This window comes from Crassostrea angulata, unplaced genomic scaffold, assembly GCF_025612915.1.
Source record: "Crassostrea angulata isolate pt1a10 unplaced genomic scaffold, ASM2561291v2 HiC_scaffold_113, whole genome shotgun sequence".
Lineage (NCBI taxonomy): Eukaryota > Metazoa > Mollusca > Bivalvia > Ostreida > Ostreidae > Magallana > Magallana angulata.
The window spans coordinates 90,778-108,407 of record NW_026441668.1 but is presented as its reverse complement, the minus strand read 5'-3'; the positions used below and the strand labels follow the sequence as shown (position 1 = coordinate 108,407).

The 17,630-nt window shown below is 36.1% G+C and overlaps 1 protein-coding gene and 1 long non-coding RNA gene across 2 annotated transcripts; one reads left to right on the top strand and one right to left on the bottom strand.

The window, feature by feature from the left end:
- The first annotated feature begins 922 nt into the window (after positions 1-922).
- LOC128169273 (uncharacterized) lies at positions 923-7,775 on the top strand. The gene is made up of 3 exons (XR_008241516.1): positions 923-1,796; positions 2,186-2,285; positions 2,680-7,775. It is a non-coding gene; the product is annotated as an uncharacterized LOC128169273 (long non-coding RNA).
- A 4,626-nt stretch (positions 7,776-12,401) lies between these two features.
- Positions 12,402-16,290, bottom strand: LOC128169284 (uncharacterized). Its single transcript, XM_052835442.1, has 4 exons — positions 16,224-16,290; positions 15,385-16,097; positions 13,502-15,298; positions 12,402-13,016 (listed from the first exon to the last, which is right to left on the bottom strand). The coding sequence occupies exons 1-4, from the start codon at positions 16,288-16,290 to the stop codon at positions 12,402-12,404; spliced, it is 3,192 nt and encodes a 1,063-aa protein (XP_052691402.1).
- Positions 16,291-17,630: the final 1,340 nt, after the last annotated feature.

Here is a 17,630-nt window from a genome sequence, read left to right as displayed (position 1 = left end):
GTAACTAATTAAGCAAACAATTTTCTTTTTAATTCTACAGTTGATAATATATAAATAGTGCCTGTTTGGGAGGGTAACAGTTGAAATTGACACCCCGAGAAAACCATTGTCAACCGACGCGAAGCGGAGGTTGACAATGGTTTTCGAGGGGTGTCAATTTCAACTGTTATCCTCCCAAACAGGCACTATTTATTTTGTTATACTGAATGTCTTAATTTTTAAGAAATGTTTACTGCTTTTATATAGGAATAACGTGAATTCTACAGCGAACCGTACGCGCATAATTTTCGCGCATGTAACATTTTTTAATGTTACCCGTTGCTAAGTGCGTTGCTAACGCTGAGGGTAATAGAAAATATTATTAACTGCGTCTTAACCAATCAGATTTCAGTATTTAACATGAAAGTATAACAATAACAAGTAAAACACACTTGGAGTTTGAGTCTAATAATTGTTTAATTATTTACATGCATTTCAGACTTTACTACATGTATAACTGTATCATGATTCACTGGCGTCGGAAGCAAATTGAAAGTGGGGGGGGGGGGGGCAAATTGAAAGTGGGGGGGGGGGGGCTAGACTATTATTTTGAAATGATTAAGAAAAACCCTAATTCCCAAAATCATGCAAATCCTAATCCGTGGGGGAGGGGGGGGGGGGCAGTAAACCTATACTATATACTTCCGAAAATAAATTTCCTTACCCAATTTTTTTTCCCCCAAATCAGGAAATTCCTAATCCGGGGGGGGGGGGGGGGGGGCTGCTAGTATGCCAATTACTCCAACTTCTCAATCTTTCAAGGTAAATTTAGGAACAATTACATTTCCAGCGAGAAAAAGTGGGGGGGGGGGGGGGGGGCTCTGTGCCTAATGGTTAAGTCTAACTTTGCACTAAGCACCTGATGTAGAAAGTATACCAAATAATTAAAATTATATTTTGTTTATATATCAGTCCGACGTGTACGTCTTACTTCCTGGCTTGTTTAACGCGTTTGTATTTTAATTTCATAAGTATTCTTAACGTACTGTTCATCGTATGACCAATCAGTGCACATGTGTAACTGAAAAATAATTGCCATCAATTCATCGTAGTTGTAAATTCACCGTACGGGTGAACGCTGTTAGTCGGACCCCGTTAATTGATCGGCATCTTATTATATTTGTGATTTCTGTGTGTTCATGCAGAACCTGCTCTGTGATGAACATAATATTTTCATACCTCTATATTTTGAATAAGAATATGACCGTGCTTAGAATCGCGGAGAAAATTGGACAAGTCAAGACTAACTTGTCAGTAAACTATATATGGCTCTATCATATTTAGTTTGGCAAAATCATCAGTACTTGTAAATAAATTATAGTTAAAGACAAAATCTGATACATATGTCTCATTAGAATTGGTTTAATTTCATTAGACATTTGTAAACAAACGGTCGGCCATTTTTTTTTGTTAATCACGTGTTACAAATACAATTGTAACAAACACACGCCAATACTTTGTCGTATTTAACCAGGAAACACTGACTCCGACAGTCCTTATTTAAAATAAATATACATGTAAAGGGTATACTATTCGGAAAAAATGATAATTTTGATTAAATATTATTCATTTTAAACTATCCCAAGATGCACTTTTCCAAGATTTAGTGGGTTCTGATTGGTCAGTATTGGCGCACTTTATGATTCCGAGCGAAGGTTAAAATGGACAAGTAGGTGCTGTTGTAAAATGGAGAATTGAGAAGCATTAATAGCCTCTACAACAAGGAGATAATGCAGGAACGAAGAACTCATGTCAAGGTAATTTAATTCACAATATAGATACTCCCAATAACATTTTCAAGGCTCTAATTTATCTCTCATTTGTAAATGAGATATTGCGCCATCAAATCAAGATGGCGTCACTTTTTCAAACTTGTTTCGGCATTTTAAGTTTTATTACCGTATCTCTTTAAAATATACGTTTCATTAACCAATTTTATATGCATGATAATCAAGATTATCCAGGGTATACACCTATATAATTATATAAACGTCCCTAATAAATGAATGCTTGGTTGGTTAACAAGACAAACAATGAATCTTTCGCACATTATACAATTTACAAACTCTAAAGGTAACGTAAATATTTAAAAAAAAATTATTAATTAAATCCGGAAAATGAAATCTTTCACGTTTTTCTTTTTCAGCATTGACAGCATACAAAGACAATGTTTCCGGTGATTAGTTGCATCCTCTGTTCGGTGATTCGGGTGAATGTTTTGACCAGCTGGACGATGTGAACGCAAGGTATTGCTTTGAAATTGATTATTTTCACCATTAACTTATACATGTGTTGGATGTTTATAATTTACTGTAGTAATTTGTGGGAAATCCAGGTCTAAGTTCTTGAAAAGGGGGTTGATTGGGGGGGGGGGGTGAAACACACTTATTGTTGATAAGTTTTTCCATTGTTCAACAAACAATAATTGAATCAAAATGAAAATAACATTGCTTCAAATATAAAATGAAACATTTTAGACCACATACTACTGTAGTCAGTATATGACATAGTTTAAACAGCAACTGGCAACTGCATAGTAGCTTCTGTATTCAGATTTTTATTCAGAATGCTTTTATTACATGTTAGGCTGAATGTTTATTGTTTAAAAATCTAAATGAAACTTTATTATTCTTGTTTAAGATAAATAGAACAGACATAAAGTACAGCCCAGTGAAAGGAACAAGTACATCGCAAGAAGAAGAATTGTAATGCTACCTCTGTCCAGAACTACTAAGTCTGCTGTAACCATGATGTGATCATATGAGTGCTTCACCGGTCTGGACAATGCTCGAAAATCCCCCCAAAAGGCCTATTTCCATAAACTACGACTCAGGTTACATCAACAACAGCCAAGGACACTCCTTATTGATTCGAATGGACACATCTCTACGACCCGACTAAACCTCTGCAGAACAAGACATTTTAGCTGTAAAGTATTTTCATTTTAAAAAACCTATAAACTATAAAAGTCCTTTTTTTATATGATCAAATCAAATACCAGTATATTACAATGTCTGTCTGTAAGCTAGAATCTTAGAAAATCACATGGTTTTGACTTATTAAATGATCGATTAGACCTTGCAGATATTAACTTTCATTTTCTTAAATAATTTGTTATATTTGCAAATGTTGCATAAAATATTAGACTCCATGTAACATATATCCTCACACCTCCAAGTTGATAAGTGTTAACTACTTTTTTCCAATTTCTTTGTTTAAACATTTATTGATAACTTTAAATAGTTTTTATTTGCAGCAATATATGAACAATTAAGAAACCAATGTAAAAACACTGCATTAGGAGATGAATGCATGGGTCATAGAAATGATAAATTACACCAAACAATATTCAATTATGTCGTATATGAAAATAAATAAAGACAACATATACCTCAAGTATTACAATTTTTATATAACAAAATTACTTGCATGGAAAGTTGTTTCCATGTGGGTTTTATTTTAATGTGTGTTATGTAACTAATATTGGAATTAGCTTTTATATCATAAGAAAAATGCTGGTATTGATGAGAATTGTAAGGTGAATGATCTGTGTGATACTTTGTACTTTATACATTCATGCTACAAAAAGCAAGTACATGTACATGTAGTAATACTTGACATATATAAACAATGTCTATTTTACTTCATGTCTTGGATTTAAAAATATTAATGTAGGTAAAGTAGTGAAATGTAGGAAGGTAAACCGTGTGTAAAGAAGATTATTCATCAGGAATGAAGTGTGATGCAATCAGCATAATAATTAAATGTGTACATCATATTTTTGCACATGATTTGACAGACTGCTCCATTGTTAGCTTTTTGTTGGCCAACAAGCTTTTCATATCTCTCTCTGGGTCATCTATTAAATACTGACAGGCTTATGATATTAAAATCTGATCAGTTGGTACATCATGGGTGGAAATGAGAAGTTCACTTTGGACTTAATGGATTATCAAAAAAAATGATATCAAATCCTGTTCTATTGTAAAACATTAGATTATATTACTAACAAAGAAAAGGTTTATCCCAACTTGTAAGTGGGTCACTTTGACCTCATTTTGGAATTTATTGACATACATATTCAAATCAAATCTGGGCCATACCTCTATAGTCAACTACTATCTTGTAGTGTATTTTTTTTTAAAAGATGGATACTTTAGACTTTTCAAAAATATTTCATGGTGTACATATTCATTGTAGTTCAAAACAAATTGAGACAAGTGTATCATGTTCATGTAACAGTGAAGTTTTCTTTGTTTATTCATGTACGTGCAATTATTTTGTAAATTGCATTCATATTTTTTAAAAAGTAAGATCTTTGTTGCATTTTTAAAGGGAGATTTGATAGGCATTTAATCGAGATAAAAAAATACAAATGTAAAGATTTCTATGGGAGTTTTTTTTTCTTGTTTAATTTTATCATTTTTTAAATAAAAGTCACTAATAATGGAATTGCCATATGGATGTTTCTCCATTATTGTATCTTGGCTGTATTTTATTCATTATTGGAAACAATTTCAGATTTTTGAACAAAATAAATTTGGAACTGTTTGAAATTGTTTTGTTTTTACATAAAGTAGAAACCTTGCTCAGCTTTTGTGAAAGCAAAAAATATAAAAAGTTTCAGTAAGTTTCAGTTGCAGAAACCCTTTGTAAACAATATGTATCCCAATTGTATATGGAGGTTGAAACTATGCAGAAACTTCAAGTTTCAGTAAGTTTCCGTCACGGAAACCATTTGTAAACAACATGTATCCCAAACGTATATGGAGATTGAAACTATGCAGAAACTTCAAGTTTCAGTAAGTTTCCGTTGCGGAAACCATTTGGATTCATGGACAGCCTAAGTTTCAGCACTGCGGAAACTTAACGAAACTTGAAGTTTCTGTGCTGAAACCTGTCGGAAACTTAAAGTAACCTTAAGTTTCCGCAGAGTTTCCAAAGGGTTTCCGCAGCGCTGAAACCAGATATTTCATCCAGTGAAACGTTGCTTATAAAATAGGTTCTGGATGTATTGCCCAGAGAATTAAAAATATGCTTGATACTATTATTAGTCCTGATCAAACAGGTTTCATACCAGGAAGATATATTGGTGAAATTCTAGACTGATATATGATCTTATGCAATATACAGAGACAAAAAACATCCCTGGTGTATTGTTAATGATTGATTTTCAAAAAGCCTTTGATACTGTTTTCTGGACATTTACTCACAAATGTTTAGATTTTTTAAACTTTAGAGTATCCATTCAATCTTGGACATCTACTTTTCAATGTAATATAGAATTATCGGTCACACAAGCTGGATATCTTTCAAAATTTTTCAAACCAATCAGAGGATGTCGCCAAGGCGATCTGATCTCCCCCTATTTATTCCTACTTTGTGCAGAAATTTTGGCCTATAAGATAAAAAGTAATAAGAATATACAAGATATAGTAGTAGATGATACTGAATATCTGATATCTCAATATGCTGACGACACTGTATTAATTTAAAATGGCTCAGAAAAATCCCTCAGAACAACTATTGATGAATTGAATAATTTTAATACAATCTCTGGACTCAAGATTAATTTATCAAAAACACAATTAGTCTGGATAGGCAGCAAAAAATATTCTACTGAAAAACTATGTCATGAAATGAATTTTTCATTGGACAACACAATTTAAATTACTAGGCATCCAATTTGACGTAGATCTAACAAATATTTCAAAACTCAATTATGATAAAAAGTTTATTAAAATTAAAGAAATCATCAATCAGTGGAACAAAAGACATACAACTCCTATTGGTAGGATTACTTTGGACATAGTGCTGAAGACTGGGTCAGACTTCATATCCTGTATATTAACTTATTTAGTTAGAAACTCCTTTTGGAAGGATACATTTATTGCTTTTAAAAATATACATGATAGAATGAAATTACTCACATGGCATGAATTTATTACACAACCAATATGGTACAATAAGAACATTACAATGGGGGGGATCAATTTTCTTTTTTGATTGGTTTAATAAGAATATTGTTTATATCAATGATATCTATGATATGCTGGATGAAAATGGGTCCTTTTTAAGTTTACAAGACCTTCAAAGTAAGTTTGATATCACGTCAAACGTCCTTACTTATCTTGGTTTACAGAAATCTATTTTAACTAGTTTACATTATCATGGAATCTCCCGAGGCCTTTTATCCCTTTCCACATTAATATACAATTATTTAATGCTTGAGCAGTCAATAGACCCGAATATTTTCCCGAGGTGCAGGGAACAGCTCAGTATGATCTATTGCCCGAGGCCAACGACATGAGTCTGATCTATTAAAAGAACCGCTATGGTGTAATAAAATTTTTGTGTTAAAAAACAAACCAGTATTTTCTAAAGAGTGGTTAAAAAGTGGTATTAAGTACTTAAACGATATTGTAAACGAAAATGGTTTGAAACCTGCAGAATGGTTTAGTAACCATCTTGTCTGTAAAAGAAACTGGATATGTGAATATGTAATTATAAAAACGATCTTTTCAAATGTTTTCAAAAATATGTTCAGATATTCAATATGAAAACATTGTATTCGGAAAAACGTCTTTTGAACTGTGTTTTAAAAACCATGTATACATCTGTGATATTAATTCAAAGCTAATTTATGACATTTTTCGTCAAAAACAATTTGTAGCACCATTACATCAACTTTACTACAAAAATGTTTTTGAAATTTCCAAGGAATCATGGAAATCTATTTATGAACAAAAAATCCTAGCCATTAAAGACAAAAAAATATCTGACTTTAATTACAGACTACTAAACAATTTATTATGTAATAGAGAAATGATGAAAAGATGGAAAATTGTTGGAAATGATATGTGTATCTTTTGTAAAGATGTAAAGGAAAACAACGAACATCTCATTCTGAAATGTAAGAATATAAGTCAAATATGGGACACTGTTCAAAAATGTTTAAATTTTGATGTATCATGGAAAACAGTAGTTATAGGTTTTTATTTTGAAAAAAATGAGAAAACACTATTTCTTAACAGTTTGATTTCTTTGATTGCCTGTAAGATATATAAGTATAAAGTGTATTGTAGAATTGAAAACAAAGAGGAAAAACCTCAAGAAATATGTAATCATATAAAATATGTACCAACTTTTTTCTCTGAGGTCTTCAAATCGTTGTCACAAAGGAGTTTTGCAACCCTTTTAAAACGTATTAGAAGCAGTTTATAATTCATATAATAGGATACATAATTTATTTTTATTTTATATATATTTATATATCTTCTCTTTATCTGTTTTGTTAGACAAATAGGTGCCAACAGGTCCACATACCAGGTGTGGTCGCTGTTTTGGTAACATGGGGCATTAGAGACTTGTAGTTAGTGGATTGTGGCCCTTCATGTTAGCATAGGCAATATCTTATTGTACTAAAAATGAAATATAAATGTATGTTTGAACAATTCTGAAAACTTTTTTCATTACCTTTTTGTCAATCATTTTTTATGGGTTTTTTGGGTTTTTTTTTTCAAATATCTTTTTTTTTTACTTATAAGACTAATGTCGAATATTGTGTATGAAAATGTGCATATCTACTTATATTTAAAGATCCTATACATCTATGTTGAAAAATTATGTAGTAAGTACTTATGCTATTGTATTAAGAACAAATGTAAATAAACAATAAAAAAAAAAAAAAAAAAAAAAAAAAAAAAAAAAAAAAAAAAAAAAAAAAAAAAAAAACATAATAAAGTTACATTTTAATTTTGTAGCAATTTCACTTTTTCTGAAATTCATTGCCGGTCCAATAGATCGCAGTCTATTGACCGGCGGTCCAATAGATCACAGTCTATTGACCGGCGGTCTAATAGATCGCAGTCTATTGACCGGCAGTTCAATAGATCACTTTTAAACCTGAATACACATACAAAATAGACAAAAATATTTAATCTGTAATAAAACAACAAAATTCCTCTCATTAGGTAATAAATTATTCTGCTTAGCTCGAAAAGGATCTAAGATCATGTATAATATTCTAAACATGGAAAATGTTACATCTTTCAATAAATCAAAATGGGGATTATTTTTTATGTTGTCAGATTTACAGTGGAAAACCATATACCAGTTACCTTTTGTCAACACTAAAAGTACCAAATTACAATGGCTGCAATTTAGAGTTAATCACCACATTCTAACAACTAATAAATATCTATTTAAAATAGAAAAGGAATGTAGTGAGTTATGTAACTATTGTAAACAACATGATTTGAAAATTTTTCAAGTACTATGGGAGTGTCCAAATGTTCAAGAACTTTATCAGCAATTTTTTGAATTCTGTCAATCAAAGAGAATTACAATCCAAATAGATCCTTTAATTTTTATATTTGGGCTACACCCTGACCCTATTTCTACAGACATTTATTCTATCTTCTTGGTTATGAAATCCTATATCTATAGGAAAAGATGTCTTAATGAAGCACTAACAATTCATGCATTACTTACAGATACTAAAACACATATATCAACTCTAAAATACATGGCTACCCGAAATTGCAGATTAGATGATTTCTATAAGAGATGGGAAACTTTGCTTTTTCTTCTTAATAGACTTGACTGAACAATTATAGCGGACTCTGACTGTATTGAGATGAAATAAAACTATAAATCAATTTCTAACTCATGTTCAACAACCAGTTATCTATCTCTCTCTCTCTCTCTCTCTCTCTCTCTCTCTCTCTCTCTCTCTCTTCCAACGAAAAATTTTGTTTTGAAGTAAATTTTTCAATGCTGTTATAATCACTTTATTGTATACAAAAGTATTTGATTGCTCAACTTCAAATAAAAAAAAAATAGAGGTACTGTGAGCAAGCTCACAATTGATACCCCCCGCTAAGAAAAAAATCATAACACGTGTATTTTTGCTATTATAGAAAATATTGGATGAATCTATTTCACTGTCTATTTTCTATAAATAACAACTGCTATATTTTCTTATAAATGTTAATTTTTAGCTTCTAATATTTCCATTAATACAAGACATGACACAGACAGAATTTAGCTTTTTTGAAACAATGACCTTGAGTTTTCTCAATTGACCTTGGGTCAAGGTCATGACACACCCTTTAATCATAAGCAATCTTTGTGTGAAGTAAGAGCTTCCAATGTTTCCCCATAAGAAAGATATGGACCGGACACGAATTTTGCACTTTTTCTGCCAATGACCTTGACCTTGCCCGAATGACCTTGGGTCAAGGTCATGACACACCCTAAGGTCATAAGCAATCTTTGTGTGAAGTAAGAACTTCCTATGTTTCTCCATAAGAAAGATATGGACCGGACACGAATTTTGCACTTTTTCTGCCAGTGACCTTGACCTTGCCTGAATGACCTTGGGTCAAGGTCATGACACGCCCTTAGGTCATAAGCAATCTTTGTGTGAAGTAAGAACCTCCAATGTTCCTCCATAAGAAAGATATGGACCGGACACGATTGCACAGACAGACGGACAGACAGACGGACGGACGGACGGACAAGGTGATTCCTATATACCCCCCCCAAACTTTGTTTGCGGGGGGTATAAATATTACATTAATGACTCTTTGAAGTGCCATTGATAAAACTGATAGCACATTAAATCATCCAATATTCTACTCTATCTAGTTAGAAACAGTTGTTACTTACTTGTTGACAAAAATGTAAATAGAGCATCTTGGCTTATATCTTGTAAAGGACTAAATTATGAAGTTCTATCAGACTATCCTCATTATATAATATATTTTCTGCAGGGTTAGGGTAAGGGTTTGGGTAAAGGTTTGGGTTAGGGTTAGAGCTAGTGTTGCCTATCACAAAGCACACTTTTTGTAACTTAAAGACACACTTTGTGTAGCTTGATGAAAAAAAAGTGTGCTTTGTAACCGAATAAAGTGGGCTTTGTAACTTGGTGATTCATACTTTAAAGTGTAAAATTTACACTTTAATCTGTACATTTCACACTTTAATCTGTTAAATTTACACTTTAAAATGTAAAATTCACACTTTAAAATGTAAAATTCACGGTTTAAAGTGTAAATTTCACACCTTAAAGTGTAAAATGCACACCTTAATGTGTAAAATTCACACTTTTATCTGTACTTTTTACACTTTAACTTGTAAATTTGACACTTTAATCAGTAAAATCCACACTTCAATTCGGTTTAAACTATCTTATTGAAACGTGCCCTCTCCCTTTGTGGTTCCCATACCATTACTTTGGGCCCATGGAAGGGTCCGAAGTTCAAAGTAACAGATAGGAAAATTGTTGAAAACTTTTTTTCATAAGGACGACAGTGTGTTTGTTATGTAAATACGCTGTATCATCCTATAGCTTATATTCTAAATTAACCAAGACTACTATGTCAGTGCGATAGATGGTCTAAGTTCAAAAATATAAATATATCTATAAAAATGAATGAAGGTGGGTATCCTCTCAAGAATTTCAATGCACAGTCCGTGATATTACAACACAAGCATTGTTGTACTCATTTAAAAGAAATTACTCCCTTTTTAATATGCTCTAAGCCTGGTATGTCAAGCGTTTCATGTTTCTTATTTTATGTGCAAATCTAGATAATGCTTTTAAAGGTATATAACAATTTTGGCCATTAAAACTGTTACAAGGAGTCAAAAATTGATTAATTGGAACATAATGTTTACTTTGTACTTTCTATTCAGTTCAGCCGAAAAAAAGAGAACTAAATGAAAATCGAGAAGAGTTACAGCTGAAGATCTTTTTTTCAATTTGACAAATGTTGACACTTTAAAAGTCAAATTGCATTGGATATCACAGAATCAGAAGTATCATATTAATGACGATTCAAGTAACTTATCATAATTTACATTGATGCTTATTGTGCCAATGGTGCATCCATGAAATGTTGGAAGTATTTGCCTGGTCTGCACGAAAGCTGCTGTTACTGTAATTTGGGATTCAAAATCACTGAATATATCACCTACGTTAAATCTCTGTTATTCAGCAATTATGGAACTGTTGTCTAGTAAAATGGTCTTAGAGAATATTCGTTAGTGTCCTGAGGTGGAGGTAATGCCAGCTGTGAAGTTGATGGACAAGCTAGTATATTTTTCACGATATCATTTGTAAGGTATTGGCCCATTACTTGTTCCATTGTATCTTCTCGTCTATGTCCTTTGATGCACCGTGAACGGCTGTACTGAACGACTGTACTGGTCGGTAACCACTAGGATACGTTTTTACCCGCCTACCCGACTTTTCTAAACTTAAAAAGTCAATACAAACCAGTTCACGTGGTCTTGAAGTTTGAATTGTTACTAAGTCTGTTTTGGGTCTCTCTGGTGTTTTACTTCAAACACATCTACCACAATTTCCCAGCTTCTCCACCACATCACGATACACTTTGGGCCGGAAAAATCTCTGTTGTACAAACCAATACTTTCTATCGCTTCACTGGTTTTCCATGTCATCATGTAAACTTTTAAGAACCATATCATGGAACTTATCTGGAAGTTAATCAGCTGCTCTGTTATAAGAGTCTCTACTGATTCGTCTATTCCTCAGATGAATTTCACTTCATTTGGTTCCAAATGTATAGGAAACTTATTAGTTGTCTTCACAGGAAAAGAACAATGTACACATATATTTTTAGTAGCAAATTGCCATGCTTTTCCACCATCACCAGTGTGATGTATATCGGCTATTTATTATTCCTAACCTCGTGAGAGGGTGAAAAACTGAAAAGAACAATAATAAAAGACAGAATTTGTTTAATATAACAATTTCCAAAAATATGGCAGTAATTAAGCTGTGACAATACTGAATGTTATATGACTAAACTTTACCCGACGACATATACACAGATAAATGTGTGATTAGAACATGCTAGCTAAACAGGCCTATTGCTATCCTATATTGCGAACACGCGCTTACACAAAACAATACAGTTGCAGAATTTTAACAAAGTAAGGGATATTGCATGACATTGTTAGAAACACAAGATCATAATGGACATAAATTGACATGAATAAAAAAAAACTTACTCCTTGGATAGGCCGAATTTCACAAAATGATGCAAACAAATACAGCAGGCTAAGCTCATGGCTGCCATTACCGATAAAACAATAAAACCAAACCGGACGGAACATATTATTCCGTTTCGAGGGCAGCACACCCCCCCCCCCCCCTCCCCTCTGATTTCTACCAGAAATCACTTAGCTCCCAAAAATATACAAGATAGAATTCACTCTGCATTACATACTTCTGTAATTACATAATCCGATGCTACATATACAGAGCTAACTTCATGTAGTAGTACACAAGTCTTGACTTAACAAATCTCAAATTATAAGTACACAAAATGTCAATCAGTCTCCAAAAGGGTTATGAGTCGGGTGACTGGTCTCACATAAGTAACACGTTTATTGTCCTTAAAAACTGCAACTTCAGCTTTGCGGACCTTTCCGTCTTGGCTAGAGAATGTTCTTTGTATGATACCAGTGGGCCACTCGTTTCGCGGGGAATCATCTTCAATCAATAGAACTAAGTCTCCGTATTTCAAATCCACAGCATGGCCCTGCCACTTCCTGCGATATTGTAGGTTATGGAGGTACTCAGTTTTCCATCTATGCCAGAATTCATCTGCCATCACTTGCACACGTTTCCAGGTAGATTTTAAGGCATCCTTGGAACCAAATGAAGGGAAAGGTTTAACATCATGTTTTGTCTTCATTGTCAACAGCACCGACGGGGTAAGTCGAGTAGGTGCTTCCGGATCACTAGAAACATTGTTAACAATAGCACACACTTCTGCCATCAATGTGGTCAGTACATCATGTGTGATGTCTCTTTGCTGGTGATCAAGTAACATGGCATTCAAAACTCTTTTTGAAACACCGATGAGTCTCTCCCATGCTCCTCCCATGTGTGGAGCGTGAGGAGGGTTGAATTTCCACACAATCCGGGAATCTGACAGGAACTTGGAAACAGAACCATTCTCGATGAATTCTGCATGTATGGAGAGATCGCTTACAGCGCCAACAAAGTTCGTTCCCCTGTCGGAGCGGAATTGTGTAACTTGACCACGAATTACAATAAAACGTCTCAATGCATTTATGAATGCAGCACTGGTAAGTTCATCGATGACCTCAATATGAATAGCCCGAGTTACAAGGCAGGTAAACAATATCGCCCAACGTTTCTGATTTGAACTTCCACCCCTTGTTTTACGATGCACAATTGGCCATGGGCCAAAAGTGTCAACTCCCACATACGAAAAAGGGGGGGGGGCATGGTTCACAACGATCCTCTGGAAGATCCGCCATATGCTGCCATCCTGGCCGTCCCCGAGGTATATACAACGCAAGTCCTTATCACTAAAGTGGTCATCCGTTTTCAATTCACTACCCAGAATCCGGCAGAACGTACAGCTCCCTCTGTAAAGAGTCTACCTTGATGGAATACCTTCTGATGTAAATGACGTATGATGAGATAAATAACATGATGGTTCTTTGGAAGGATAATAGGGTTGCGCATGTTATCGTTTAGCACATCAACAGACACGTTGTTCAACCGTCCACCAACACGTAACAGTCCATCTGCACCAATTTTTGGGCATAAAATTCTGATAGTACTAGAATGTGGAATGTCCAGGCGGTTTTCAATGCATCGAAATTCTATGCTTAATACATCTCTCTGAACTGACGCAATGATGTAACGTTCACTCTCCTTCAAGAGTTCCGAATCACTAGGACTATCAGGTAAGTTGTCAATGTTTTTCTGAGACTGTCGAATCATAAATTTCAGACGGGCGACTGCACGTATAAGCCTGTCCCACTTGTAAAATCTAGTGAACCTCTCAGAGAATACTTCTGTCTGACAAGTTGGTGGCTTTGTCTCATGATTTGACTGTGCTACATCTATTATGTCTGTCTTGTTGCTGATTAACACTGGGCGAATTTCCACATCACACTCTGGGTTCACTAATTCAAAGTGTTCAATTGGAGCACTGAGCGGGCTGGTTGGTCCACATATCCAGCTTGTATCTTGCAGCATAGAAGGGTGTACAGGCCTGGTGGCAACGTCTGCTGGATTAAGTTCAGATTGAACAAACTTCCATTGGGTTGGCACACTGAAGAGACGAATGCGTGCCACTCTGTTTCCAACGTACACATTGAATCTACGACTTTCGTTTGAGATATAGCCAAGTACTATCTGACTGTCCGAAAAGAAATGAAAGTCCTGAGGTGGGATGTTCAGCCGATCTCTCACAATCTCGGCAATTTCGGTTGCTAAATCTGCCGCACACAGCTCGAGCCGAGGGATAGTTGCGGGGGCAACTTTGGCTTTTCCAAACAAGAAACTGATGCTTGACGTCTCATTTTCCTGAAGTTTGAGATATGCCACAGCAGCAATAATGTCCTTCGATGCATCACAGAACACAAGCACTTCACGTCTGGTGTCATTGACAAAGGAACTGCTATAACTCCTCGGTACACAAAAGCTTTCCAGGTGACTTAGGGAATCAACCCATGATGACCATTCATCATGCAGAAATGCAGGCAACGGTTCATCCGAGTCCGTATTTGTCGTCACAGACATCATCTCTCGTAACAGTAACTTGCCTCTGATGATGACAGGCTGGGCAAAGCCAATCGGGTCATATTCACTGTTTATAGTACACAACAAGCCTCGTCTAGTGTATGCTTTTTCTACTGTGTTGACTTTAAAGGTAAATTCATCCATCTCAGTGTTCCATAACAATCCCAAGCTGCGTTGTACTGGAGGGGTATTCGACCTAAAGTCAAGGTTTTTCAAGTTCTTTGCCAGGTCTTCTGCGGCAAATGAATCTAACACTGTCCTGCTATTGGAGCAAAACTTGTGAAGTCGAATGTTTACACCATCTTGTAGTGCTTCCTTGGTACGATGCACAAGGCTAATGGCCTCCTCTTCAGTTGCGCAGGATAAAAGGCCATCATCCACATAGAAGTTGTTACATATTAAATCCCTCACATCTTCTGTGGATCCCTCAACTGCCTTCCTAAGACCAAACGTTGCCACGGCCGGTGACGGGCTATTGCCGAAAACGTGAACCGTCATCTGAAAGTCCACCAATGGCTGGTCTAAGTCACTGTCCATGTGCCACAGGAATCGTAAGTAACGACGCTGGTCTTCTGGGACCTTGAAATTGTGAAACATCTGTTCAACGTCCTTGGTGACTGCTTCTTTTCTCTTCGGAATCTTAGCAAGACACCAAGCAGGCTGTTGCACAAATCAGGGCCTTGAAACAAAACACTGTTCAAGGACACATCTTAAAACTTGGCAGACGAGTCGAATACAATACGCACACTGTCTGGTTTCTTGGGGTGATACACTGCAAACATAGGTAGGTACCATCGCTCCACTGACATAGGTAACTCAGGTGCTAACTCAGCAAGCTGGTTCATGAGTAGTCTCTCCATGAATTTCTTAACTTGTTCATATTTGAGGTGATTACATCTCAAGCTAATGTCCATTGATCTGGCTCTTCTAAGAGCAAGTGACCTGTTGTCAGGTAAGACAGGTCTACAATGGCGAAAGGGTAACGGAGCTTGCCACTTGCCATCAGACGTTCTTTGGAAACCAGCATCCATGATATGTAGGAACTTACGATCTTCTATCGATAACCCTGGTTTCTTATCCCCTGGTATACGTTGAAAGATAGGCCCCTCTTCCACAATGAATTCACTTTCACAGGGCTGTAAATGCGTGGATCTTCCATTCATGAGAATTGAAGTCTTATTTACACTTATCACATCTGGTTGATGCAATTTGCCCAGACACACATCTCCTATGATAACCCAACCAAGGGGTAACTTCTGGCCATAAGGAAGTCTCTCTTCTCCAACGCGTTGATCCAACACGTGGTGTGCAGTGACTAGATCCCTTCCGATCAGGAGTTCAATTTCAGCACCGTCATCAAGATCCGGTATGAAGGGTGCAATGTCATGAAGATGCGTATAGTTATCAGCCACTGCAGGAAACGGTATTTCATGCCGATTGTTCGGAATGTCATTACATTCTATCAAACAAGGTAAACTTAGAGTACATGATCCATCAAATGATTGGATGAAATATCCAGATGCCTTGCGTCCTGAGGAAACAAACTTTCCGGCACATGAAGATAAAACATATTCAGTTTGCCCACCACACTCCCTAAAGGCATCAAAACAGGCGGATGTGGCTAACGATTTGTTGCTCTTGTCATCTATCATGCAGTACACCTTGCCCGCACGGTATTGTTCACCAACCGGGTACACATATACTGGCACAATCTTTGCGCATGACTTGCGGGTGCTGTACTTAGTTCAACATACTTCAGTACAGAAGGTGCCTAAATGGAGACTCTCCCCCTCGTGACTCACTCTAGGCTGCTCCCCCTCATGCTCAATTCTGGACTCAGGTTCAGGGTGAAGGATTGTAACATGCTCTGTAGATCCACATCTAAAAGAGCAGAAAAACTGCTAATGCGCTGCTTAAGTGACAGTTCAATAGTCTCTGCACTACGATATTCACGGTCTAGACGCTCCCATATATTTTTGACTGCTTTCTCTGGGTTCCGCGAATTTGTTGCTCGGATATTTTCAGCTGTGATTTTGGACTCTGGTCCAAGGTGATTCACTAACAGGTCCAAGTGTTCCAGAGTTGTTGCACTGATTTCACTCATGACATTCATGAAACTGTATTTCCATGTCAGGTATCGACCGGAATCATCATTAAAGTTCCAGAGTCTCCTAGGCAGTAACTGGTTCTTGGCAACTAATTTTGCCAAGTCAGCGGCTTCAGTCAGATTCTGCTTAGGAGTGGATAAAACGACACTTGGATTTGTTTCATATGTCTTATTTTCTGTTGCACACAAGGATGGCTTGGTACATGTATGTGTAGGTTTTTTGAGGAAGAGGTTTGTCATTATCATGTTCATGAACATTCACTTCAGGAGGAACATCTGGAGGGGGGGGGATACAATCATCTCTGTTATCATCCATATAACGAAGCACATGAAACTTGGATGACACAGGGGGTTTGTAACTGCCATGATCACTCTCCACGGATTTTGTGGCAGACTGAGAAAAGTCCAACACCTTACAGATAGCACACAACCCGGATTCAGCTTCTTCCAGTCCACGCTTCACCGTCAACAAATTCCTGCTGGCTTTCAAGGCAGCTTCCTGTTTGATGAGCTCAGCCTCCTCGGCAGCATACTTCAAACGTGCTTTTGCTTTCTCAACATTGGCAGAATGTTGCATCCAGACAGCAGTAAGTTGACTTGATCTTGATTTTCCCGATATGACTGAGGGAACAAGCGATGGGGCCTTGGATGATTCCATCTTCGGCAGTGCAGACTGCAACTGATTGACGAAGGCTGCTGTCTTGTCACATAGAGATGAGGGGACTAGTCTGTGAGAGGCCTCTTCATTTGAACTCTCCACGGTTCTGTGACCCCTTAAATAAGTTAAGTACTAGTCACTAAGAAGCTCGTAATACTCCATGTGCTTATGGATATTGTCAATGATATTTTGACTCTGTGCTAAGTCCACATGTTTCGAATTGGCAA

Excerpts from the sequence above, each read along its gene's own strand:
- LOC128169284 (XM_052835442.1), bottom strand. The coding sequence starts at position 16,290 with ATGATAGATGACAAGAGCAACAAATCGTTAGCCACATCCGCCTGTTTT. Across the intron at positions 16,098-16,223 it reads TGATGCCTTTAGGGAGTGTG|AATGTAATGACATTCCGAAC; the intron begins GTGGGCAAACTG and ends CTTGTTTGATAG. Across the intron at positions 13,017-13,501 it reads TACGTCATTTACATCAGAAG|TTCCTGTCAGATTCCCGGAT; the intron begins GTATTCCATCAA and ends TCTGTTTCCAAG.